At 45.5% G+C, this 26,339-nt stretch overlaps 2 protein-coding genes across 2 annotated transcripts in view; one reads left to right on the forward strand and one right to left on the reverse strand.

Moving 5' to 3' along the window:
* Window positions 1-109: 109 nt before the first annotated feature.
* On the reverse strand, window positions 110-16,774 carry LOC119457812 (regulator of microtubule dynamics protein 2). Its single transcript, XM_037719545.2, has 7 exons — window positions 16,344-16,774; window positions 14,508-14,740; window positions 9,841-9,977; window positions 7,449-7,625; window positions 6,393-6,443; window positions 5,164-5,245; window positions 110-3,875 (listed from the first exon to the last, which is right to left on the reverse strand). Coding segments are annotated over exons 1-7 (960 nt in total). The 5' UTR covers window positions 16,622-16,774; the 3' UTR covers window positions 110-3,873.
* Window positions 16,775-16,898: 124 nt separating this feature from the next.
* LOC119457813 (N-acetylated-alpha-linked acidic dipeptidase 2-like) overlaps window positions 16,899-26,339 on the forward strand; it is a 28,232-nt gene continuing 18,791 nt past the window's right edge. The window contains exons 1-5 of the mRNA XM_037719546.2: window positions 16,899-17,522; window positions 18,220-18,309; window positions 20,395-20,652; window positions 21,575-21,734; window positions 22,286-22,414. Coding sequence (XP_037575474.1) covers window positions 18,233-18,309; window positions 20,395-20,652; window positions 21,575-21,734; window positions 22,286-22,414 — 624 coding nt within the window. The 5' untranslated portion in view covers window positions 16,899-17,522; window positions 18,220-18,232. The remainder of the gene's footprint in view (window positions 17,523-18,219; window positions 18,310-20,394; window positions 20,653-21,574; window positions 21,735-22,285; window positions 22,415-26,339) is intronic.

Here is a 26,339-nt window from a genome sequence, read left to right on the forward strand (position 1 = left end):
TGGCTTCATACTGCATCAGTGGGTACGGTGTCCAAATGGCGACCTTTAGAATGGGCAAACATGAAATGTTGTTCATCAGAAGTCATAGTGAGTCAACAAGGGTCACAAGTAAAGGGTGTTCCTATTTTATTTCTGTAAAACAAGAGCAAGTTCAATGACAATCTGGTTACACCTTCTCTTCTACTGCAACCTTACCAAAATATGAGATGCTCACAGCAATCTCACAGGTGCAGAGATTCACTAACCGAGTTCAATTTGGTATGGGCACTATGTCGTACGCATCTGCATCGTAGCTTGATGAATGAAAACATATATCATACAGTCAGCCAAAAGTGCAACTTAACAGCACAATTTAATTCCTCGGATGTGCGTCCCAAACCTACATGAGAGCCAACAGACTTCTCTGTGCAGTGCTCTGGCTTTATTTTGATTGCTTGAGGTGTTCCCCTAAATCTAAGCACACAAATGTTCTTATACACTTGGACCCCACAGGAATGCAGCCATTGTAACAAAAAACAATGCAATGGCAAATTTTATTCACTGTTGCACTTTTACCAAAATTAGTGCTAGCAAAAGTTTTGTTTTCCTCCAATTCACCCTCTGAACCTGGTAGATGTCCTCGTCCTGGCTTTTCAGTTCTTTATCCAGAAAGTGATGAAATAACTGGCCAATGCCACTCAGGATGTTTAACGAATACCACACGAAAAAAAAAAAAAAAAAATCCCCCACAGCCTCTTATGCTACACGAGTGGCTGTAACGTGTTTGCAGTGGCACCTGCTTCATTCCCACCAATTTTCTCTGCCCTCTCCGGTGCCGACTCCCCCCGATCATGTGACTTTTGACATCACACCTCTCCTCCCCATCACTGGCAGCCGATTTCTTCATTCTCGACATTCTGAATTTTGGACTGGTTGCAAGATCACATGAATCCCAAAGCATTAAACCAGTTGTGCCGATTGTAAGTCAGGTGGCAACCCTACCTGGAATGGACTACACTAGAGATTATGTCAACGCTTTTGACAGCACTTCATTTTTGGCTGCCTGTATACTTTAGGAGCTTCTGAAATTCATGAGCACACAAGGATACTACTGTTGTTCATAGCAATAAGTGCACGTTATGAATGCACCACAATTTTTTATGTGTATCCTACCTTAGTGCCACTGGGAATGTAAAAAAAAAATAATCAGGTCACAGGCTTTAGGAAAGACAAGTTGGGCAATATTACGCTACAGTCGGTTTGTTCGTGTTTCAGAGAAGCAAGGCAGGGGGTCACTGGTTGATGTTGACTGTCGCAGTTTTACTTTTATTTTTAGGTTGAAATATTATTATACATTATTACTGATACAGAACCCCCTTTCAATACAGCAAGCAAATTTTAACAAGCTGGAGCGTTAACCTTGAGATGCAGTCAGGACATACCGATAACCCAAGTGAACAGCACATTTAGTGATGCATTATCAGAGATGCTTATGCAGAATTGTACACAATGTGTTCTACACAATTGACTGCGTGAAATCAATCGCACATCTTCACAATTTAGCATTTGACAGATTTTATGCTGTTTTAGACTTTATGCTAGAAGTATGTTGATAATATAATTCATTATGATAGTCAATTAGTACTAGTTCCATCACTCCCAACTAAACTACACATTTAGCAATACAATATCAAAGAGCTGCTTATGCAGACGCTCACATCTGTACACATTGTGTCACATGTAGTTGATTAGGTGCAATCACACATCTTCGCAATTTCGTAATGGGTGGTTTTGATACTTTCCCCAAACAGCATTTTGACAATTCAATTACATGGTAGTACTCGTTTTGATAGTCAATCAGTAGTTACAGTAAAATCAACAATATTCCGAACAATGCACTTGGCAGCAGACAATGCTGACAGAAGAGGGACGTTTTTGTTACAGCTTATGGTACAGCTGCAGAGAAGTGTTACAAGTGAGCACGTCTAGGTGTGCCGGCACAAACAGTCAGCACTATTTTCAATAAGTTTTGGAACTGCAACACAGTGAACAAAGCTGAAAGTGAACCACAATTCCCGTGCAACGTCTTGACAAAATTTGAGATGCAATGCATAAAATAAGTGTCGTGGATTGACGTACCCGTCACAGTGCTGTACCATGTCTTTAGAAGGAAACCTTAAAAATGACCACTGAGAACTCTCAAAAGTAACACATCTACAAAATTGAGCATCGACGACGATAATGCAAGAAAGCATCGTGACCAGCTCACTCACTCGCGCCTGTGAAATTCTCACAGAAATGGCAACATTAATTAATATATAAATTAAATTATGGGGTTTTATGTGATAAAACCACGATCTGGTTATGAGGCATGCCGTACTAAGGGACTCCGGATTAATTTTGACCACCTGAGGTTCTATAACTTAATTTAAATTTTAGCTTAGGTGCACTATAAATTAAAATCATTAAAATTAAGTTAAAAACTGGTAACAAGCAACATAAGCATAATCAAGATTTGCATGTTTCTCTTGCTGCTCCATTACTATTTGCGAGGCTATAATTGTAATTGATTACAATTCCATTAGCAGGTACATGCTACAGTAAATAATTTCAACTTTCGTTAAACTAAAGTAATTCGATTAGCATAATGTAGCGTGTGAAGACGCTTTTTCAAGGGTGTAATCAAACGTTCACATTTAGCAAAAACGTTCTTGTGACAATGACAGAAGAGCGTTCATGTGTGCTGCCTGAAAAGCACAAGAAAAAATGCAAAGTAAACCAGCACCTAGGTTACTTCAAAAGTTTTCACCACATTCTTGTCCAGCAATTGTGGTCAATAGTGCAATTCGTGGTATAAAGATTGGCTCTCCTCTTTTCATTGCAAGGAGAGTAGATATCCAGAGGGCATAAATATAAGCCTAGAGTATAATATGACAGCCTCGGTGTGGCATAAGATGGATACGTAAAGAAGATCACAACACAGAGTGCTACATCCAACAGTTAGAGGTGAACAGTTAGAAGCATTGTCTTGTGTTGCTGCTTTGGACGTATTCATCCGTGTCGCGCTGAAGCTAGAATGTCGGGCGATATGCACCAACTCGATAAAGTCCATGCATTAATGAACATTGTGGTCGCATTACTGCGGAAATTTGCTGCCGTTTATACCCCACGCGGCACAAGAATTTCAGAATGTGCCCAGCAAGGCGACGTGAGCTTGGCAAAACGGCAATAACACACGTCTCAGACAAGCATAGAATGTAAACGACAAGCCACGTAACAAACAATAACCATACCATAACGTCAGAAATATAATCCCCTACCTCAGCTAAGCAACAGATACTATTAACATATACATATATATAGTTGACTTTCCCAGCACCATGGGTCCAAGCCGTTGGTCACGTACGGACAAAAACTCTCATCCCAAAACAAAAACAAATGCAAGATGCGCCGCTACGCAGACGTCGAGGTTCATGTCTGCCAGCTGTGTCAGCTCCTACGCACATGGAACAGGCCTTAAAGGGCTGCGACATTCTTGACGTGACCACCGGACTTGTGAAGGGTAGTAAATAGCGAGCAAGTAGTTTTACATAAAAACTCTCTAGGTGCTGTGCGCGAGTTATAATACGCCAACTGCACCCTTCCTCAGCTACTCCCAAACGTTAACTCATGGTTGCATATCAACAACAGGATGTATAGCTCCGCAGAACGACCAACAGGATCGATGCCTCTTCTCGTTGGAGACTTTTGCTTTCAGTGCGTGGAGGCAACCACGTCCGTGGCTGAACACGGGGCACTCCTGAACATGGCATATGTCGCCCGCTGAGCCTCGTTCACGGCCGGTATCGTTGATACTGCTGCTGCAGGTTTTCCACTTCCTTTTGCACGGTGTCATCCTGCATGACATTCAGTTCACCTTTGGTCAAATGGACAGTGTTGCAAACTTGACACTCTCAGAGTGACATTTATCATCACGCACCATGCAATGGCAATATACAGACACTATGCAAGAGTTGACACAGGGCGCAGGTTATTCTCGAAAGCCAATGTAAGTGAGGTCAAGATTGCCTCCCAGCCTAACTACGACAGCTTCTGCCATAATCTAACAAGTCATTTTGCAAACCTAAACGAGCAGACATCCTGCATGCTTACTGTGGTATCCCATCGTAGCTGTACACTTCTTTGTTTTTCAGCAAAGTTATGGTATTGATATTGTTATCATTGGTATTATATAACTTCGTTGTACTTTACTACTCTCTTTGCTGTACTACTATTGCACCATTCTGGTTTTAGGTCCGTGCTATTATTCTTCCCCAGAGAAGTGCAGGTATTCATGTAAGATGACAAATTCATTATTATGCTAAAATAAAGGAACTTTGCTAATGCTGTACTTAATTCCATCGTGCAATATATTTCTTGCTTGTATTACACCGTTTACCTTACAGGCCTCGTGGGAGGCATTGTGCATTCTTAAATAAATAAACGGGTCATCACGTAGAACGAGCAAGGAAAAAGAAAACAACAATAAAAAGGAAACAGCTATTAACTTAAACAACCTAATTACTTTTATGGATTATTTATCACTGCTTGTGATAAATCCCTAAGTAATTGTCATAAATAACGAAGCAGGTGATAAAGGATGACATCAGGCATCGTGAAAGTAATCATTAAACTGCAACGATGGCAGACTTGACGGCAACAGCGAGCACACTAATGCTGAAGGCACTAAGTGAAGGCACAATGAAGTCAGCTACATGCCATGTGTCGTTGCGGGCATTGTGCAGTGCAATCTCGAAGGTCATGTATTAGGCCACCTATACAGAGATTCAGTGGTGGCTGCGAGACGTACGAAAATTCAAAACGGCGGCCTTACAACTGCACCACGTTGACTCGATTAAGATATGCTGGAGTGGACATGCATACTGCTTTTTGTGTGTGTGGCTAGACCAATGGCGGTCTTAGCGTGTGAAAATAAAAATGTACAAAACTGTGCAAATGGTCAAAATGTGTTCACTTTACAGCTAATTCAGCGGAATTGGCAGGCACGTGCTTACTGCGAACTTATTTTCACAAATAGCGCTTCTCAATAACGGCCGCGGCCAGTTTTCAGAAGATTTCAAGTCGTGTTAATGCAATCGTGAGAAATGTCCCAGAAAAGTCGGGAGAGTTGGCAGGTGTGCTTACACCAGGATCCACGCAAGGAAGCGCTGCAGCAGCGGTCAATCCATGCCATGGCAGGTCCATAATGCCCTTCGCAGATGTATGTCTGCAAGAAAAACCATAAGGACCATTGTTTCTAGTGACAGCAATGATATCAAAATTTTTTTCTATAAAAGAACATTCTGGAGACACCAATGCAACAGGTTTACAGATTGTTGCAACACAAGTCGAACAACTAAACAAACATAGTGCAATTAATTAAATACTGGGACATTACGTGCCGAAACCACGATCTCATTACAGGGCATGCCGTATTGGGCACTCTGGATTAATTTCGAACACCCAGGTTTCTTTGAGGTGCACCCAATGAACGGTACACGAGCATTTTCCCATTCCATTCCCATTGGAAGGCAGCCAGGATTGAACTGGCGACCTTGAGCTCAGCAACTCAAGGTCACTCTGATGGGCGCTACTTGGCTCGCTCCAATGCCAAGTGATACCGGTCGTGCCACGCGCAGGAAAAACCCCAGGAAAGTGCGACAAAACCTTAACAGGGCATTTGCTATTAACTATCAACAAGGAAGGCTAACGCAACAGAGCACAGCGTGTGGTTGTGATGCCAAAGCATGAAAGTAGTGACCAGAAAAATTGCACTAGTGTCGTGACGGACCCCACGATGCTTTTCTTTTATCACATTCTGTGGCCACTCGTCACGCTTTTTGTCTCTAAGACGAAGAAAACAGTTTTGGCGGCAACACTGCAGCAGCTGTGCAAGCAGTATGGTCGCGCAAGTCTCACTCCATGCGTTTTGCACTGCAGTTGTGTTTCACTTGCAAGGCGTTCTAACAAATGACCGCTTCATATGTCACAACTACAACTTGTGGACGTCAGGTTTCATGAAGTCGCGTAGTGATCTGGCGACTTTATGATGCCTGTGTGCAGTGCACTATGTTTTAGTCGCTAATGCAAGTAGTGCGTCGTGACTACTGGTCGCAAGAACGTGTCACTTTGCTGGTTCAGTGGTAAGTGGGTTTAGATCTGTGACGCCTTCCATGTTATTACGCCATGTTGTGCGACACACAAGTATGGAAAGTTAGTGCTACATTGAATTACATGATGCATATCACCTATGCTTTTTCTTGAACATGTAGCACACTAATTTTTGTTCGCCAGATGAGATCAGCGCAATAAGTCTCTCTAGCCTTCGTAACGTTGTCTGCTACGTATGAAACGGAGCGTAGTAGGGAGCTTACCTTGGCAATGTAGAGCAGGTTCTCTTTCCAGTCTGGCCTCAGCTTATCAGCCTGCACACAGAAAGATTGGTTGTTTGAATTACTATTCTTTATTTTGTGGGTAGAACACAGTATTGCCATGAGTATCAGAAACCGTTTATTTACTCTGGCGGCACCAGCATTGCACAAACACCCGAGAGGCGGAGAATGTCCCAGAACAACATGCAGACTATGAATCGAATTGAATTCTGAGGTTTTGCGTGCCAAAACCGCGATTTGATTATGAGGCATGCCGTAATTCGGGAACTCCAGATTAATTTTGACCACCCAAGGCATCTTTAACGTACCCCCAATGCACGCAACACAGGCATTTTTCACATTTCACCCCCATCAACACGCGGCTGGGATTCGATCCCGCGACCTCGTGCTTAGCAGCGCAACCCCATAGCTGCTAAGCCACCGTGGCGGGTCGGACTACAAAAGGTAACCCTAGTGGAGGTCTCTGGATTAATTCCCCCAAACGTTCAGTATATGAGCATTTTTGCATTTTGCTCGGAATCGAAACTGCACTCTCGCACTTAGCAGCAGTATGCCACAGCCGCTGTGCCACCACGACGAGTGGCCTGCACAGAAACAAAGGGAAACCCTAATAGATGCAGTTTTTGTGAGGTTTTCGGCGTTAGAGTTAACAAATTTGTATAACTTGTGCTTCGGTAAGGCTTTTTGTGCATGTAAGAATTTTATACAATCTCCAAGATTTTAAGGCCTAAATAAATAAATAAACCCTGCTTGTATCAGTTATTAAAACTTTTTCCTTTATATACAACACACTTCGTTCAAGTGCTGGGGAAATCCCCAAGCTGGTGGGGAAATCCCCAAGCTGGCTGGAGTTTCATGGACAGAAAAAATTGACATCCAACTGAATTGCAAAATGCTACAAGGCGACCCACCACTATGGCATCCTCAAAAAGCAAACCCTGAATTTAAAGAAAAATTTGTCTGGTAGCAGCATTTTGCTATGGTCATGTGGATGGCGGCTTTTCTCCGTGCAATACACTCGGATGGCGCACAACTCACCGCCAGAAGGTGGGCCCGTGCTTCCTGCGAAGTCGAGTCCGGCGGCCGGCTGTACAGGGCGCCAGCCAGCTTGCGCTCCAGCCAAGACAGCGTCGCAACCTCGAGACTCCAGCGGCCCAGCATGTGATGCAGCGTTGGGTCCTGGGGCTTGAGTCGCACCGCTATGTCTACGTGTTCCTGCAAACAAAGTGTGCGACTCTTAAATGTTGTGTACAGTGGTAAAAAAAAAGCCACAGTTGTAAGCACACATTGTATGCATTTGCATATACTAAAGGTACCGACTGCAAGAGCAGTAACATGACTCAACTAAGCAGCCGTTACATGTTTTACAGTAACACATGTGACCACTGCATGCTCACTACATTAAACTGTGCACCTATTACATGCCCAATATGTTAATCTATTTGCCCGCTAGGTTCCAGTGTGTTTACCTATGCACTGCATTGAACATTAATATGCACCCACTAATGCCCAGCATGTTTATGCACGAACTGGTATGTTTATAGACAAACTCCTCCCTCATTGAGGAAGTGAGCTATGCATAAATAAAAACACTGCTAAGGAAAGCAGTTGCTGCACCGATGAAGACAGGCCACTTTGTCGAAACGTCAGCTTCAGCGACATTCCTTGTTTGACTCGTGCTCACCCCTTCATGCCTTCATCTTCTTGTTAACTTCTCTCTTGTTTGTATGCATCATCACTTGCAGTAGAACCTCGATAAATGGAAATAGCTCAACGAAATTGACGGTTAAACAAAACAACAACCTCTATCGTGGTTGGTTTTGTATATGGATAATGCAAAAAACTCTCGTTAATCAGAACCAAAAATTTTACTACTCGCAGTAATTGGAACAACAGAAGGAAGCTCTAATGTACTTTTTTTCCCTTCAGAAAAATCCAAAACCCGATTTTTATTTTCCAACACCTGCCTTCTAGCAGAAGTCCATGCTTAGGAGCAGTGGCAAAGGCTCAAGCAAGCAAAAATTTGATAGCTATCGTCACGTCAGGATACCACTGGTTTCTTGCCTTTCTACCTCTTATCTGGTCACCATCCCAACTCTACCTTTTGATACCCTGCTACCTTCGGTGTCACGACACACCACGACATACGCCCATGACGCCGTTGGTCGGGCTCGTATGGCTCGGCAGACTGCCCACGATCGACTTACAGTGGCTCAGGCGTCACAAAAAGCTCGCTACGACAGTCGCCACAGGAACCTTGACTTCTCTCCCGGAGACCTTGTTCTTCTGTGGACTCCTGGTTGCCACGTCCGCCTGTCTGAAAAACTGCTGTCATGCTATACTGGGCCTATCACGCTATGTTGCGACGTTTAAGTGACAAATTACAATATTTAATGCATAGCATGTGCAGTCCGGATAGCTTGGCTGAACCGTCACTTGCCCCCATGGATGGCCAAAATAACTGATATTTCGGACATCTTGCAGCGTGCCATTCGATAATTGGACCCCACCAGCACGATGTCATACTAATTCAGCCACTGAGGCATGTGTTTTTGATGAGAGCAATGTTTTTGGTTTGACAGTCGCCGGTGCCTCCTCTAAATCAAAACTAGCAAAGTCTAGTCAATCCAGAAGTCGCCCACCACTGGAAAAACTAGCTGCTACATTCACTTCATAGTTCTTAACACATCTAACAGTGTTAAGAGGGTGCATGAAATATAGTGCTAAACGCAAATGGAACTCCAGTTAAAAGGAGTTAATCGGCACATATTTCTTCGGTCCCTTAACTCTTTCCCTACCGCGCCTATTAGGCATCGTTAGCCCGCTGTCGATGGTTTGAAACGCCTCTTTCGAGGCATTTCAAGTAAAAGTGACAAGTAAAAAATGTCATGTTGGTATTTCTTGACGAGATAAATACATCAAGGGGTGTGGAGGCCTACATTACTTAGACCTCCCTGTACTCTTTAGATCATCTCCCTCTTCGTGGCTCCTCTCTCTCTTCACTCCCCGTCCCGCTCCCCATGCATAGGGTAGCAAACTGGACAAAGCTTAGCTAACCTCCCCGACTTTCCTCCCTCCTTGTCACTCTCTCCCTTTTCACTTATGTCCTATTTTATGGTACCTATCCTATTCCCTATCCTTTCTTTTAGCTTATATCTTCCCTGCAGCCATGGGACAGTGCAGGTGTTTGCTGCGAAGTGAGACAGTTTCGATGCCCATGTCTCTTCATTTCCTTTCTCCTTTTGTCAGTAATACAATAAACCACTACTACTACTAGTACTACTACTACTACTTCCGCTCACTGCAGTGCTGCTACGTGGCTTTGCGTCTGGTCTGGCAAGCACAAGTGCTTTGGCCCGAGAACGTCCGCGATAGATAGCGTGTGAAAAGCGATAGCCTGACAGCGGGAGTGTAAAAATAGAGTGCCTACCTTGAAGCGGTAACCATTCTCAATCTTCTCCTGGGTGCCGACGTACTCGGAGAGCGCGCCGAGCGTGATGGCGTACCATTTGTGCGCCTCGGGGCTGGACTCGTCTAGCCGCAGGGCCTGCTGGGCACGGGCAAATGCTGCCGACAGGGGACGCCACAGACCACAATAAATCTCTCGACAATGGGCAAGGTGACATATCACGTTGAAAGGCACAATGTTGGCACACCACAACAGAGCCACAATTATCCCCTTCAGTCACGAATTATGATTGACAGACGATACATGTGTGAAACATGCATAATTTTATGCCAGGGTGCTTGAGACTCCACTGAAAGCAAGTAAATGTGGTAGAATGACTATGTGCATTTTATGATGAGTCATCATAATTACAGAGTAACTAAATATTTGAATATTGTAAAGTCAGTCATGCTACGTTTCTTCATAAACAAGATCACTAGCCCGAATTACATGCAGAAGTTATTTATCGGCGGGAAGCATTTCAAGAAAAAAAAATTTATATTTCGGGGTCGTTACTGACATGCCCCATGTCAAACGTCAGGTAAAACATGGTAGTGCCTTCACCAAAGTGGTACTCTGTAATGAAACATATCACTCAGAAGTAAAATGGAAGTAATTTAGGTTAGCAGAACTTTCAAAGTACCCAAAGCTTATTGTTTGTGCTCTATTTCTTGCTACCACTGCAAAGAAATGGCAAAAATAGGTCACCTCCACAAATGTGGACGCCGTGACTGAAGGGGTTGTATAAAGTGCAGGGTGTGCGATATGCAAAAATGAGAACCAATGGTAGGCGAGAAAAGGAGACAAAGTTGAGAAGGAAATGGCATGAACTTAAAAAAGGAAACTAATAATGGTATAAAGTTGAGTGCAGACACAACTGTTGTTGTTTGCCTTGTTTTATAACAGTTTTCTTATAATTCAGTACACCTGAAATATGTGTACTGAATATATGGTAAACAATTAAAAGTATGCAAACGGTATAGCATATCAGATAATTTATCTTAACCGAGTCCTACACCACATGAGCAAACTTGATGGCATAAAACCTTTACACCATTCATTGGAGGTGTGCCAAGTTCCAACAACTAACAGCAGCCCCATAAAATGCATACCCTTATCCCTAATGCTTAAATTGACCAGTGAGCTTAGATGATTAAATGTGCAACCAAATGCCCATGACTATTCGTTAAAAGAAATATTTTAAGATTTTCCTTTGTCAGGAATTATCAGGGTTGTTATAGACCCAAGTCTGAAATCTTTAAAACATACACGTACCATCTCGTTTCAACAAGTTAAGTTTTGGATTTGAGATAATATGGCAAGCATTCTTCTTAGACGGGTGCACGCCATGCACAGACGCACACAAGAACACATTTTAGAACGCAAACTCTGCTTCAAATGTGGCCATTAATACCTTTTTATAAGTTTTACACTTTTTAACCGACAAATGCTTATTTTTGGAAATTCCAATTATAAACTTGTATGCTGCATCAAATGCAAATATCGCAATGGTGTTTAATGCTATTCAATATATGCGACTGGCCCCTAGACTTTTAATGCCGTTGACATCGTCCATGTGGCACAGGTATATAAGGCACTATGGAATGTCAATGCTGAGTGCCAGCAATAGACATAAAAACCACCTAACAACGTAAATACAGTAGTACAGTTGTTCTGGAGAGAGTCATACCCTGTTACCTCTCAAGTACACTCTTCACAATTGGCACAGGACAGCCTGAGCTGCCATTGTGCTACGTCACACATACGCACACACACACACTTGCACGCACTCTCACAATTGCCATTCTGTGCCGTCTTCCAGGAGCTGCCCTTTAGACAATAGGAGGAAAATGTGGTCTTCCCTTTCTACATAATTGCCCTAAACCTGCCTCTGGCGTGCTTGCGAATGAAATGTGAGCCAAAAAATCTGCATTCGGGCAAACCTTTTCCGTGACTGACCTTCGGAGTGAATGAGTTCGCACAACACTGCAAGGACATAGGAAACAGCTGAAAGTAAAAAAAACTTATTACAGTAGAAGTGCAAGACAGTAATAAGTTCTTTTTTCTTTCTTTTATTTTTTTCCCCGGGTACTTTCTGCTGTTTCCTATGCTGTTCGGTTTTGTACGTTTTTTGCATTCGTTCTCATTCCAAGTTGTGTCCTCCCGCTAGCGCAAGAACAGATGGAACTCCACCAACTAGCCCAACTTCAACCTTTACTATAGTCAGCAACAGATGAAGAATGCAGCAGCAAATGCCCCCATAAAGGGAATGCATATAAATGCATCAGCAAAAACCATCTCACCTGATTACACCTCTCCTTCATTCTGTTTGCTATTGATGTACCCCCTCTTCTCACAATGTGTTGTGAACTCTGGCAGTGATGGTGTTTGTGAGAGACAAACAATGCAAGCGTCTGCAATCCATCTTTTCATGATGCACCGAAGCTGCGTGCAAGGAGGTTCTCCGGATGCTAAGCAAGGTCCGATATGACTCTCCTAATCTCTTTAGAGATCCTCAAGTACCAGTCGAACCTTAATACAACAATCACAAATGCAACAAATCATTGCACATAATGAAGTAGATCTAGAACTTGGTTGGCCATGCTTTACTTCAATGAGTATTCTCGTACTATAATCAAACTGAAACTGCAAGATCTGAGACACTAACGGTAACAGCGCAGTGAATATTTGTTCGCTAACAGATCAAGATAGGTAACCTGGTTCAGCACTCATTGCGTTAAAATTAGCACTGTCCAAGGGCCGAAGTTGCCAGCAGGCCATCAAAACTGACAGGAGATCCTTTGCTGGCCCGTCACAGCCTATCCCAATTCACATAGAGCCGATCATGAATTTTCATTTTTTCGCCGATATCAAAGTGTATGCATAAAGTGAATACAGGATATATTTCTTGATGGATGTGACTTTGTTATGAGGCCGTGTTTGTTTTTGTGGTGTGTTTGTTGTTGCTGAACCAGTCGGTTACCTCCGCTTCCTGCCTTTGTGACCTGTAAGAGAACTAGTTTCTGGGAGTGAGGAGGGATGGAGATTAGGTGCATGAAGCTCTTGCACGATGAGCTTTTCCCACATTCTGGACCTGTCACTGGCAACAGATATGACAAACTTAAATTGTGCTGTCTGAAATGTGTTTCTTTCTTCATTCATATACCCTTTTAATAATGTTACCTGATTGGTGTATGCTTAGCTGCTTTCTTCCCAAAACAAGAGTTCTGTCGTGTACTTTTTACCACTACAGTGTCTGATCCATTCTGTCATTATGTAGTTCTTCTGCAGTACACACCAATACCTAAGCAGATTCTCAATCCAGCGGCTATATTTATCATCGCCATGTTTCAAATCCACTGCAAGAAAAGGGTGCCACCCAAATGTGTACAATTACTTGTTTTGAAAGAACTGATAACACGTTGTGCCTGGCTAACATCCTAATCTTGTCACCAGAGTGTTGGACCAGAGCTTTTATCATTTCGGTTCAACTCCTGAGCAAAAGCAAAATTATGGTTCAATTTGAACTGGCTTATGTTTATTTATATTGCCTAAGTATAATTACAGAAAAACAATAAAACAATTTTTTTTGTACAAGAACTCGGACGTGCTCCTCAGATGCACAGAAAGACTGAAAAAAAAAAAAAAGTTGGAAATGATGTTTACGATGCTGCAAGTTTCTTTTTTCTCTTTTGATTTTATTCAAGAGTGAAAAACAATTGTGATGTTGTGCCTCAGTTCTGGTTCGCACACAAAAAGGCTTTTTTTTTTTTTCCAGTTCAATACTCTACTTGTCATTGCCTGTAATCCTCTGCAGTCCTAGGCTGGCATTTTACTTGACACCCATTCCAACGAACCACCAGTACTGATCTGTTCTATGCATTATGCAGCCTGTCCAACTGTGCTTCTTGCTCTAAATTTCAACTGGACTGTTATCTCCAGAGCATCCCTTATCTATACTGCCTTATCCTTTATCCATACTGCCATCTTCCTATCTCTTTTAGCGTTATGCATATAATTTTTCTCTGCCTTGATCATTACAAGGTCATTCGCTTCCTTTCAAATTCCTTTATTACTATCTAAGTTTAGCATCCCTAAATTGCTGTATACTACCTGTACGCTATTTCAAACAAGCAGACTGATCTGGAAGTTCTGGCAACCAGGTTATTTTTTGGAGAAGCGAACCAGCACATAAGTGGTTTTAAAAGAGAATCTTAACACAAATGTTCTTTCTAAATATACGTATGCCTTGTTCTTCATATTTTCAAGGTGCAACCATGCGTCATTACAGCAATTCACGTGAATCATGGCTGCTGCATGGTTCACCAACCAAAATCTTTCGACTGATTCATGGAGGTTAACATCCGAAAGCAACCTTGGGGCTATAAGAGATGCCATAGCAGAGGACTCGGGATAAATTTTGATTAGTTGGGGTTCTTTGACCATGCACCAAAATCTATGTTTGCGAGCGTCTTTTGCATTTCGCCCCCATGAATTGCTTTGACCGCGGCTGGTTTCGCATTGAACCCGCGACTTTTGCTTAACAGCAGAACGTCATAGCCCCTGGACCACAGCGGCAGGTACCCAAATCTCTTTCAACACATGCCCAACTTTTCAAACAGGTGAGACACGACAGAGGGAAACTGTACCTTGACGAGCGAGCTCCTCCTTAGCACGTCCAGGCTTCATCTGCAGGCCGCACAGGTGCGATGCCTTGGCAAGACGCCAGAAGAAAGCCGACGAACGAGAATACTGCGACTCACGAGCCAGCATGCTATCTAGCAGTGCTTGCTTGTCCCCAGGCCGGTCCAGTTCGGCGTCGAGTGAATCGAGCCACCCCGTGTCTCCGGCCTCGCGCAGCCCTGTCCACGAGGCATCCTCACTGCACGTGACAGTACGTCTGAATTGAATTCTGGGGTTTTACGTGCCAAAACCACGATCCGATTATGAATCACGCTGTAGTGGAAGACTCCAGATTAATTTTGACGACCAGGGGATCTTTAATGTCCCCCAATGCACGGGACCACAGTTGTTTTTGCATTTCGCCCCCTTCAAAATGTGGCCGGGATTTGATCCCGCGACCTCGTGCTTAGCAGTACAACACCACAGCCGTTAAGCCACCGCGGCAGGTGTGACAGGACATCTCTGTTCAACACGCGATACTTGGTTAGCCTGACTGTTCATTGCGAGGTGTCGGAACACGAAATAGTAACAACTGTACAGTCGTGTGTAATGTGAGAAAGAAGACCCAATTCATTTTTAAGCAACAATTATCTGGAGATTAAAACCTGACATGTTAATGTGCAACAGGTTGCTTACCCTTTGAACGTTTAGCTTAATTGGGCAGTTTTGTGCGACGTGTGCATTCAGCTACTACTGCCTGTTGAAAGCAGTTTGCGTGTTCCCTTTCAAATTGCTTGACGAACTACATAACAAAGCTATACGACATTTCACTAGCTAACTTCATGCTATGTTTGAGAAAGCTCTTGCAATGTCTTGCTGATGGGCATTGGGCTACTGCCGTTATGAGACCTGGAAACTATTTCTTTGAATTTCATTACCAACCCAATTCTGGAATGTCATGTGTGGCTCAACTTATTGCTGCATATCCACTGTACTTTAATGCCTGTCATGTCTCTCAAAGAAATCACATCTGTCGGTAAACATAACATTTATGTCTTAACAATGCCAACCCTGGCCACAGAGCAGACGTAAAATGAGCCTTAACATTTTTGCAGAAGCTTTTTCTAACATTTTATAGCGCATGTCAAACGCAAAAAAATTATAAACTTGTTTATGAAGTAGATTTTCATGTTCTAACAAATGCTAGATGGTGCAGGTGACACGACTTCACCTTTCTGAGCTTGCACATTATTTTGGGCTGCTGTCACGCTACAATCCTTAAGATGGTTTCTGCTGCCGTCTATGCAAGATAAGAGATCTACTTGTTCTCATGAAGGTGCATGCAGCCGTGCTCTTTTTCACATTCTTGAAGCTCGCGATTCCTTACAATTGAAATTACCGCAACCGTGGGGTTCAATCTTGACAGGTCAGCCGCCGACCCCATTTTTTTTTTTTGTTTTGTTATATCTGCTTGCTCCGAGGGGCGACAATGTCGCCTTTTCAGGCGTGGCTTATTTGGGGCACTAACGAGGCAACAACAACAACAAAAACACGCTGACGTTGCTACGCGCCATTGTTCATGGCAGACAGTAAACTCTAGCAGCGAGTGCACGACACTTGCCGGTTCGCGTGAGCTGTCATTGCCCGACGTTGTAGAGCAGCAAAGCAAGATACGAATTGCTGCGCCCGTGTAATCACGTTTCGTTGACAGCGCCTACTTCCTGCACCGAGACGGCAATTATCCACACGAGAGGCCGGGCGTTACGCGCTGGCTACGCGTATTATGCGCCCAGGCCTGCACATCGACGCCGGCATGCCAAAACAAACGCGTGCGCGCAGTCGCCGCGGCTTCTTTCACTCACACGTCGGTGAAGTCGTAATACTCGTCATCCTCATCGTCTTCACGCAGGGAGTGCTGCAGGGGCAGCGATTCGGAGTGCACGGGCGTCTCGCCTCTTTCCGCAGTTCTCAGCTGCTCAATCTCACGTCGAAGGTCGGCGATGCTGCACGCCAGACTGCTCAGCTCTCGGCTGACGGTGCGGTTGAGCCGGTAGTAGAGGTAGATGCCGCTGATGCCCACGACGACGCCCGTGCCCAGGGCGGCGAGCATTGTGAGACGATCTCGCAGCAGGCCGTCCATGTTGTCTGTTCAGGACGCCGCGCCGCCTTTCCTCGGCAGCTCCGGATGACACACTTTTTTCCTGCGCTTCTTTCCTCCTAGGCGGTACACCCCACTAAAGCAGTGGCCGCGCAGCTGACCGAGACCTCCAAAAGCTTCTCGCATTTGTAAGTGCGACCAGGGATCGTCTTGGCCTGGCCTGACATTGGCCTAGAATCCAGTTGATGAACAGATCGAGCCGACTTGCTAGCCGGCTGTAGCCGGCTGCCGCTCCACGTGGATTTGTTTTGGTTGGTTTCGCATAGCGCGCGGTTTCGGACGCGCGCTTTGTGAGCACATCCAGTTACTACCCTCCCTTTAAAAGCCTGCGTTTGCACGCAATATCGAAGGGAAATCTTGGCCTGGACGTAAACTGCATCAAGGGCACTTACGTTGTAATCCTTCAATCACAGCGTTTTTAAAGCCGGGGTTACCCTGCGTACTTATTTTTGTTCATCAAGGTGGGTGATCTGAAATATCCTGTGGCTAGCGCGTAGTGCTTTGACGTTACGAACCCCTGCGGTCTTGTCTCGTCACTCTGTTTCATACGTCGGCTTTCCTTGTACCTTTACTCTCACAGAACTTGTCATCTTTCTTCATTTTCGATTTCATCGTAGTCAAATTGCCATTTGTGTCTTTCTATACTGCCAGAATTTGTAACCTCTTTTTTCTTCTTCCATTTCATTTCAGTCAAATCGCCATTATGGCACGCACGGATGTCACTATAGCGTGGAGGCGAAAGAAGAGGAAATCTGTGCGCTCTGCCGTTCGCCGTTACGCCATTTCGCTTGGCACCAACCGACTGCAGCCGTTGGTCTTGCTCAGCGCAAGCGATCCCTTCGCAAGGACAAGTTTGTTGAGTGGCTGCTGACGTGTGCCCTAGGTGACTTACATATACCTGTTTTTCGTTATATTGTAGGATCTAGGAAACAAAATATATCTCCCGGTTACCTCGGACATGCACGTGCAAGTTGTGTATACCATGATCATGAACTGCACTCGGCGCACGAAATCTTTGGCCACGAATTAGTTGGCACCGCCAGGAAGCAATGAATATGGCAGGGAACGGGTCATTGCGGCAGGGATTAAAATGATCATAGCAAATTATTCTCGGTATCTTTTATTTCGTCTGCTGATATCTACTACTACTACAATTCTGCATTTTTTTAGCAGTTGCGATTATGCAGCTTTCATTCATGCAAACAGACAGTCCTAATGCGGTATAAATTGAGCTTTCAGACATAAACTGAGTTGGCTATGTATCTTTTAGTTTGCAGTCTGCATGCAGTATTTATTGTAATTAATCATATTAGTTTAATCTTGTCTTTTGAAAACTGTGTTCTATGGGGATGTTTAGTAGAGGTCCGATTTCTTTCGGTTGTTTGATGATATTAGGCTAGGCTATGGACTTAGCCAATTATGCACCTTGAATTTGGGAGTAAGACGTCTGCCGCATATCTGCCTTTGGTTTCATTGTGACGAGCATTTTAAGTATATGTGTCACATTTACAAGTCAAATGCCTACCGCTCGTATTTTAAAAATTGGCATGCCATTTGTTCATGCGCCCTGCTGCTGGCAGCTGACCTCCAACCATGAGTGAATCAAACGCCACCGGATCATCACAAGCGCCAGCAGAGCGCGCTGCCCCTCCCGAGCCAGAGACCAAGCGGTAAGGCTGTGTAGTATTTGATTTCGGCATTAAAAATGCGATACAAATGTGTTGTGCAGAAATCTGCTAGGGGACGCTCTGGAGGGTCCCCGCGAAAGAAAAGTTTGCCATTCACCTTAATGCAGCAGTCTCTTTCAAAGAAAAACATTCATGGATATTTTGAAAATTCATCGAAAGCTTGGAATTTTCCAGGTTGTGTGTTTCTCTTTGCATGCTGCCTGCTCCAGTAAACATGGACAAGAGACTGCCTTTGTTGAGGATATTGAAAAATGTAACTGGCACATGTACATTTTGGCACTACTGTTTGTTTTGAACCGACTACTGGGAACAACACCAAAGGCGGTATTAATTGTGATGTTGTGCTCACCAAAGTTGTACGATGGCCCTTGTGTAAAAGGTTGTTGCAGCGATGCAAACGTACATGTCCAAGAAATGTCACGCATCGGAAGGACATTCCATCACATACTGATTTGAACATGCTGTGACCAGATGGCGTACACCGTACGAAGTGCCCACGTTTGCATTTCTGTCCTGGTACTGTGCCAAACATATAGGCTAAAACGTATTGTTCGGCTATTTGGCTTGTCATGGCTGGAAACGGCGCCAGAGAACACAAAGGGTAAGCAAACAGAAAGTGCCTTGTGATCGCCTCGTTCTCCTCGCTTGTCCTTCGCGTTCTCTGGCGCTGTTTGCAGCCATATCGGCTAAAGCTTTCGGCTGGTGCAAGTGTGCTCCTCTGCATTGCACATTTGCCCAGCTAATGGTGGCACACCGGTCATGTTTAAAAGTGAAGATAATGCTATGTGCTGGAGTTCATCTCTTGCACATTGTTTTGTTGTGGGAGCCACGTCTACATTTTCCATGTCATAAGACAAGGAAACTGTATCATTCGTGACAAAGGCACAGAAGTGACTGTGCTGCCAATACCGCGACAAACTGCACCACAGGAAGCTAGCTTTACAGTTATGAAAAAAAAAAGGCGCTATGCTAGAGGATTAGGAGTGTCAAAATATTGGACTCCAGACGTGTACCAGGTTGTCCATTAGGGTAAGGCGAGAAATGATGCTGTACAAAAGAAAAAGATACACATAGATGTCTAGGCCGGTATTTTGTAGCGATGCCTTATGACTTATTCTATACTAGTCTTATCATCCACTGCTCACGGCCGACTGATCCCGTGTATAACGTGAGTGGACCGTCGCTGTGACCACTGACAAAGCGCGAAAAGGCATTATTACCGGAAAGGCATCGCTACAAAATACCGGCCCTGTACTGTTAGTGATTACCGTGCCTTGACTATTTATTTTGTTAAGCTTTCTTTTTACAGATGTAAAAGTATTTTTGGAGACAAAAGTATTAGTTCTCAAGCAGCACCCATTGTGCGGCTTTTTCATATTACAGGGTGTTCATTTTTAAGCTTTACGGAAGTTTTAAATATCGCCTGTGGCAGGTCGCATAATTATTATCGTTGAGCTGGCTTATTCGAAGACGTGGACATTAGTAGCACAAGAAATCGAAAAAATATTCACCTATTTAACAAAAATTGACTAATGAACGTCTTAGTTAATTACCTTATGACACATATTGCAATTTACGAATTGTAGCCGGTGAGTTTGCAAGACGCATGCACTTGAAATGAATTTCCAGGATGACACCAGTTTCGACATATTTCCGAAAGTGTGGGACGAAATACATGGGCATCCCAGTTACTTTTGAGCTTCAATGTATAAAACAGCATTCTGAATTTTTACGGCGAGTTTGATGGCGCATATCTCCAAACTGGTGTAATTCTGGAAATTCATTCTAAGTGGATACGTCTGACAAGCTCACCGGCGACAATTCGTAAATTGCAATATGTGTCGTAAAGTAATTAACTATAAAGAAGTTAATTAGTGGATTCTCGTTAATTCATTGAATATGTGTTTCGGTTTCTCGTGCTACTAATGTCTGCCTCATCGAATAACCCAGCTCAATATTAAGAATTATGCTACCTGCCACAGGCGATTTCTACAAATTCCGTAAAACTTAAAATATACATACTATATATATATATATACATATGAAAGTAAAGTGCTTGTTGTCCAGGGTCATTAGATTCTTGCCAGTAGCAGCGATCATCGGAGTCATAGTCTTGGTGGCAGCTGTTGCCTTGCTGCTGTTGTCCACCCGTGAACCCCCGATGAAGCTGCGGACAACTGTCTTGGGCGGTGGCGGCCCTACTCGTGGACACACCACCACCAAGTTTTTCTCAAAGCCCACCTCCACCAAGCCTACGCACAAAATCAAGGGGCCAGCGAGTGTCCTGGCAAATGTCAGCAGGCGCTACTTGCGACGTACGCTCAGGTGCGCCATGCTTGTTCCAAAGCTTTGCTTCTAAACATTTTTAAGCCTTTCTGCATTTGTTCAGCATGTTAGTCGTACTGACGTTTGTCATCTCCCTTGTGAGTCATGCATTGGTGATGTCACTAGAAGTGTGTTTTTTTATTTCCCTTATAACTTTTATTGCCAAGGGAAGAAAAACATAACAAAATAGTCATAGCGTAGCATGGAACGTCAACTTTCCTGGTCCTATGCCCCGTGCATGCTGTTAAGTTAGCGGGTGGACATGATGAGCGGGTCTTGTTAGGGCCGGTGTCTCCAGAGATGGACAATTTAACGCCCCTGGTTACCAGAAACTGGCACCAACAGTGTGATGAAATAGTCAACAGGTGATGTATGCTTCACTGCGGGATAGGGCCATTGTACTTGGAAACGAGGCTTGAGAGGCCAGAAATTTAGTGAGAGTTATTAGTTTCAATACCCAACTTTCCCCACCTGTTTGTAAAAACTTTGTCACAATGGAGAACCAGCAGATGTGGTAAAGCCAAAGAACTGCACACAGAATACACAGCTTAACGTTTTCTCTTGTCAGCCAAGTTAATTGTTCATGCTGCTGGGATTGGTGCTCTCGATCTTCATTCCACTACCATGATATTGTGCTGCTTTCTGTGGCTGTAGCATTCATATTACTTGCATTCATCCGCCAGTTGGCAAACGTCCAGTTGAGTGCTCAGGCTGACAGTGTTACTGCAAGTTAATTGCAGTAAGTGCCTTCATTCTTCATAAATCTAACGTGTGTGTCTTTCGATAAACATAGTTGGAGTCAGCACCCGTCCTACCATGTCTTTCTGTGTCCTTGTCTTGAAAAGTAGCGCAGGATTACTTTCGTAAGAAAGAAAAAATAAAGTTATGAAAACGTGGCTGATTGAAGTTTCAAACATTGTAGGTTTCTCTCGGGAAAGCCCCACCTGAGTGGAACAAAGTACAGCGAAGAGAACGTCGCCGACTTCATCGTCGGCGAGTTCCGCAAGCACGGACTGGACACGGCCGAGAAAGTGCCCTACCGCGTTCTGCACCAGTATCCTGACCCAAAGAATCCGAACAAGGTGGGGCATGTCTCTTGGCCGAGATATTTTTATGTGTTTCTTGGGGCTGATTATAGCTCTTGTATGCAACACACAGTAGTGCAGTTACACAAGAAGGGTATTCACTGCACCTTGTATACGATAACCCCAGGGGGCGCTTTCGCAGGAGCGTTTGAGCCATCTCTTGTCGTAGACACTCCCGTAATTTTGTGAGCGCCATGTGAGAAAATGAGCATCGAGCAATGCAAGAGTTTTGTGGGAAAGACTAATGTGAAGGGATGCGAGGGGTGCCTCCTCAGTTTTGTTTTCTTTCATTAGAATGGTGCGTATCCAATCGGACATTATAGATCACTCTGCAGAAGGCACCAGTGGAAGCTTCTTCTTGCCGTGCAGGAATTTGTGCGTATCCCATGGCTCCTATTGTTACTAACACGTGGCCGAGTCGTCCGTTCATTGCATTCTTCAAGCCACTTTGCACGCATATTTTTGCAAAAACACTTTCATAGTATACTTCAATAGACAAATCTATCGATGAAATTAATCAGTGCGAGGCATGGTTATACTCTATCCAGGTGCAATTGGTGGACGCGAAGGGAGAAGTGCTTGACGAGGCGAAATTGCAAGAAGACCCTGTTCCAGGCGACCACACCGACACTGTAGTGCCTGGCTACCTTGCATATGCACGTCCGGGCACAGTTGAGGTGGGTGCTGGTTGAAGTGTCTGGCTGAAACACTGTGCAGCACTACAACATAATATGCACCAACTGTAGTCAAGTTTCTTCAGTTTTGCCCACACAGGACATGCAGAAGGGGTTCTAGTTATGCGGTGTTCCCATTACAAGAGCTTAATGTGCACACGTTCCTTATGCTTGAAATTACTAATGGAGGTTGTAGCGTCATCTGCATTGCCAACCACAAGCCATCGTCCCTGCTTCTTCAATCATGTGGTTTGGGTCGCACAATAAAGGAGAATGTGGTCTTATCTCTGGCAATGAAGGCACACTAAAGCCATTGCTCTTTTGACCCACCTGTTTCTCAAATAATTGTAGGGATGACGCCGTGCTGCACCAGCCCCCATCGCTTCCTTCTGAAGTTAACCGTATGCATTATTTATTGCCATCATTTGGAAGTGGTAATGTCATTAACGTTTGCTGGCATGAAATTTGTGAGCAGCAAGTGAACTAATAAACCTAATCATGCAGTAGGAGGCATAGAAGCAGGCTCCACTTTCAAGAAACGCATCATTCCTATGTAGACCACAGAACATTCCTGAAACTTTAATGGCCTAAACGTTTGTTCTTTTTCTTTGGTTTAAGCTTTCTTGCTTGCGTTCTATGTGATAAGTTATTTGTCGGTGTGAGCAATCATGAGCACATTATAATTGAGGGCAGATGCAGGTGACATTCGTGTAACCAAAGTGTCACATGTGAGAAATAGAGCACTGACCGCGCCGTTAACTTGGTTTGTGCGTTTCACATTTGGCACATTAGGGGGCATGTACGACACCAGTAATATCCAACCTTTTGTTGGAATATAACGGGACTCGTGAATGCAGGTGACCTGTGTGTTAATTTTCGCATGGTATTTTTAAAGCACCTTCTGTGGCTTCGCAGTTGAGCGTTGAGTACGGCTGATATCGGTTACATTCAACATAGTGACACATATACATGTTTATCTTTCACCGGTGGCCGCTTTCCACCGGCTAACAAATGTTAAACGTTATCGCTCGGCGCAGGACGCGCCTGTATCGGAAGTTTCTAGAACGTTATCGATGCTTCTTGCCATTGCCTATCTTCACCGACGCTTATGTTATCTGATTGCATGACTGACGCGAATTGTCTAGAACTTTCTGGAAGACACGCGGGCATCAGGGATTAATCTAGAACCTTCGATGACTCAGGTATAAAAGCCGACGCGTTTCGCCGCTGATCAGATTTTCGACGATCGCCGACTGTGTTCGCCGCTATCGTTGTGCTTTGAGTGTACCTTGCTTTTGTGGGCACAGGTTCGCCCAATAAACAACCAGTTTCGTCCTACACAGTTTCACGACTGTTTTCTTCAGCGTCACTACTACGTGACATCTGGTGGAGGTGCTAGTTCGTTCATGCACCGAACGCCCCCGCAAAGCCGCGACCCAAGCCCGAAACCGGAGGACGAGACCAACGTCGCCAAGGACCAGCGAGCTAGCCGTAGGCAGCAAGGACTTGTACCGGAGTTCGGACTTCTTCCCGAAAAGACCACTGCAATCAAGGCCAAGTCAACGACCAAAATGGCAGCACCAGCGTCCCCCATCCTGCTGCAGCAACCTCGGGAGCCACCGACCTTCCGTGGATCATCGGCTGAAGACCCTGAAACCTGGCTGGAGACATACGAGCGGACCGCGACGTTCAACAAATGGAGCGACGACGACAAGTTGCGCCATGTCTATTTTTCGTTAGATGACGCTGCTCGGACCTGGTTTGAGAACAGAGAGACCACCCTGGTTACGTGGGACCTTTTTCGTGAAAACTTCGTGAGGACCTTCACGAGTGTCGTACGAAAGGAGAGGGCAGAGGATCTCTTAGAAACCAGAGTGCAATTGCCGAACGAGAACATCGCGATCTTCACGGAGGAGATGACTCGCCTCTTCCGCCACGCCGACCCCGATATGTCTGAAGAAAAGAAAGTTCGGTTCTTGATGCGGGGTGTCAAAGACCAACTATTCGCCGGATTGATGCGCAACCCGCCCAAGACTGTCGCCGAATTTCTTTCCGAGGCTACAACGATCGAGAAGACGCTTGAAATGCGCGTCAGGCAATACAACCGCCGTGCCCTGACCAACTACGCCGACGCTCAAGCGCTAGGCGCCGACGACCTGCGCGAGACCATTAGAGCGGTCGTTCGCGAGGAGCTGCATAAGCTCTTTCCCAGGTCGCAGCCTCACGTGGCATCTATCGCCGACGTCGTCAAAGACGAAGTTCAGCGCTCACTTGGAGTTCCCGATGTGCAGCCACAATCGCCGCAACCCCAGCCGGAAGCGCTGACCTACGCCGCCGTCGCCCGTCGTCAAGGCCCCCCTCCGCGCTCGCGCCAGGGCCCCGTAACGCCGCAGTTCCGTCGTCCACCGCCGCCGCCGCCAGCACGCCCGCCCGTCGCCCAGCGCAGCTACCAGAGGAAGACGGACATTTGGCGCGCCCCCGACCACCGCCCGCTCTGCTATCACTGCGGGGAAGCCGGCCATGTCTACCGCCGATGCCCATACCGCGAGATGGGCCTACGAGGGTTCCCCGTCAACGCGCCGCGTCCCGATCGAGGTGAACGACCGCGCGACATCGCCGACTACCTCGCCGGAGCCCAGTGGCAACCACGACGATCCTCACGCTCGCCGTTACCAGGCCGCTACATCTCGCCGCATCGCCGTCAGTACAACGGTCCCACCCGGGGCCGATCTCCCAGCCCTTACCCGGGAAACTAAAGGCAGCAACCGATGGAGGTGCGGTTGCTGTACGACGCAATGCCGAAGATCCTCCGCCGCCGACGACGACGATTCGCGAATTATCACGACGAGATATCAGCACGCCACCTAGCAACAGCGCTGACAGCACTTCGCCGCCGAAGGAAGACTTCCGACGCGGCGTAGCTGCAGCGGAGCAAGCCGACGCAGCCGTGATCCGACGCCACGACTTAACCGCAACGCCAGACGACGGTCTACCGATCTAGACGTGCTCATCGATGGTCATAACGTCACCGCTCTCGTCGACACTGGAGCCGACTATTCCGTCTTCAGTGGCCGTTCGCCGCCAAGTTGAAGAAGGTGAAGACGCCTGGCAAGGACCCGATATCCGGACAGCTGGAGGCCACCTAATAACGCCGACTGGAATCTGCACAGCGCGAGTCACGTTAAACAACCGCACTTACCCGGCGAGCTTCGTAATCCTGCAGCACTGCTCCAGGGATGTCATCCTAGGCATGGACTTTCTAAACCAATACGGGGCAGTCATCGACTTAAGATCCAAGTCGATAACGCTTTCAACGCACAACGCGCTACCACCGGATACAAGCATAAGTTACCATGCCTTGAATGTGCTTGAAGAACAAGTCACCGTTCCGCCTCGCTCCAGCGTAATGATTTCCGTCGGTACCGAAGTGCCTGCAGACATGGAGGGCATCATCGAGGGCGATCATCACCTACTGCTCGACCGTGAAATTTGCGTCGCTAGAGGCATAGCTGAGCTACGTGCAGGGAAAGCAAGGGTGATGCTCACGAACTTCAGCCCTGAATACAAGCACATTAACAAAGGCACCACGGTCGCCTACATCGACGAAATAGTACAAGCCAGCAGTGCTTTCGCCTTCACGGATTCCAGTGCACCTGCAACGACGACTATAATACCTGAGCCAACTTTCGACGTCAATCAAAACCTTCCCAGGCATAAGAAAGAACAACTAAAAGCTCTGCTCCTGCAATACAAGGACTGCTTCTCGTCGTCGTCAAAAGTTCGACAAACCCCTGTCGCCAAGCACCGCATCATCACCGAAGAAAATGTCCGCACACTCCGTCAGAGCCCGTACCGAGTTTCGGCGCGCGAACGTGAAGCCATAAGGCACCAAGTCGACGAAATGCTACGCGACGACATCATCCAGCCG

The sequence above is a fragment of the Dermacentor silvarum genome, chromosome 7 (assembly GCF_013339745.2).
Source record: "Dermacentor silvarum isolate Dsil-2018 chromosome 7, BIME_Dsil_1.4, whole genome shotgun sequence".
NCBI lineage: Eukaryota > Metazoa > Arthropoda > Arachnida > Ixodida > Ixodidae > Dermacentor > Dermacentor silvarum.

What these genes read in the sequence shown, in the direction of transcription:
- LOC119457812 (XM_037719545.2), bottom strand. Translation starts at nt 16,621, where the DNA reads ATGGACGGCCTGCTGCGAGATCGTCTCACAATGCTCGCCGCCCTGGGC. An exon ending in AGAATGGTTACCGCTTCAAG is followed by an intron (nt 7,626 to 9,840) that starts GTAGGCACTCTA and finishes CTTTGTTTGCAG; the next exon opens with GAACACGTAGACATAGCGGT. An exon ending in ACCTGCTCTACATTGCCAAG is followed by an intron (nt 5,246 to 6,392) that starts GTAAGCTCCCTA and finishes TTTTTCTTGCAG; the next exon opens with ACATACATCTGCGAAGGGCA.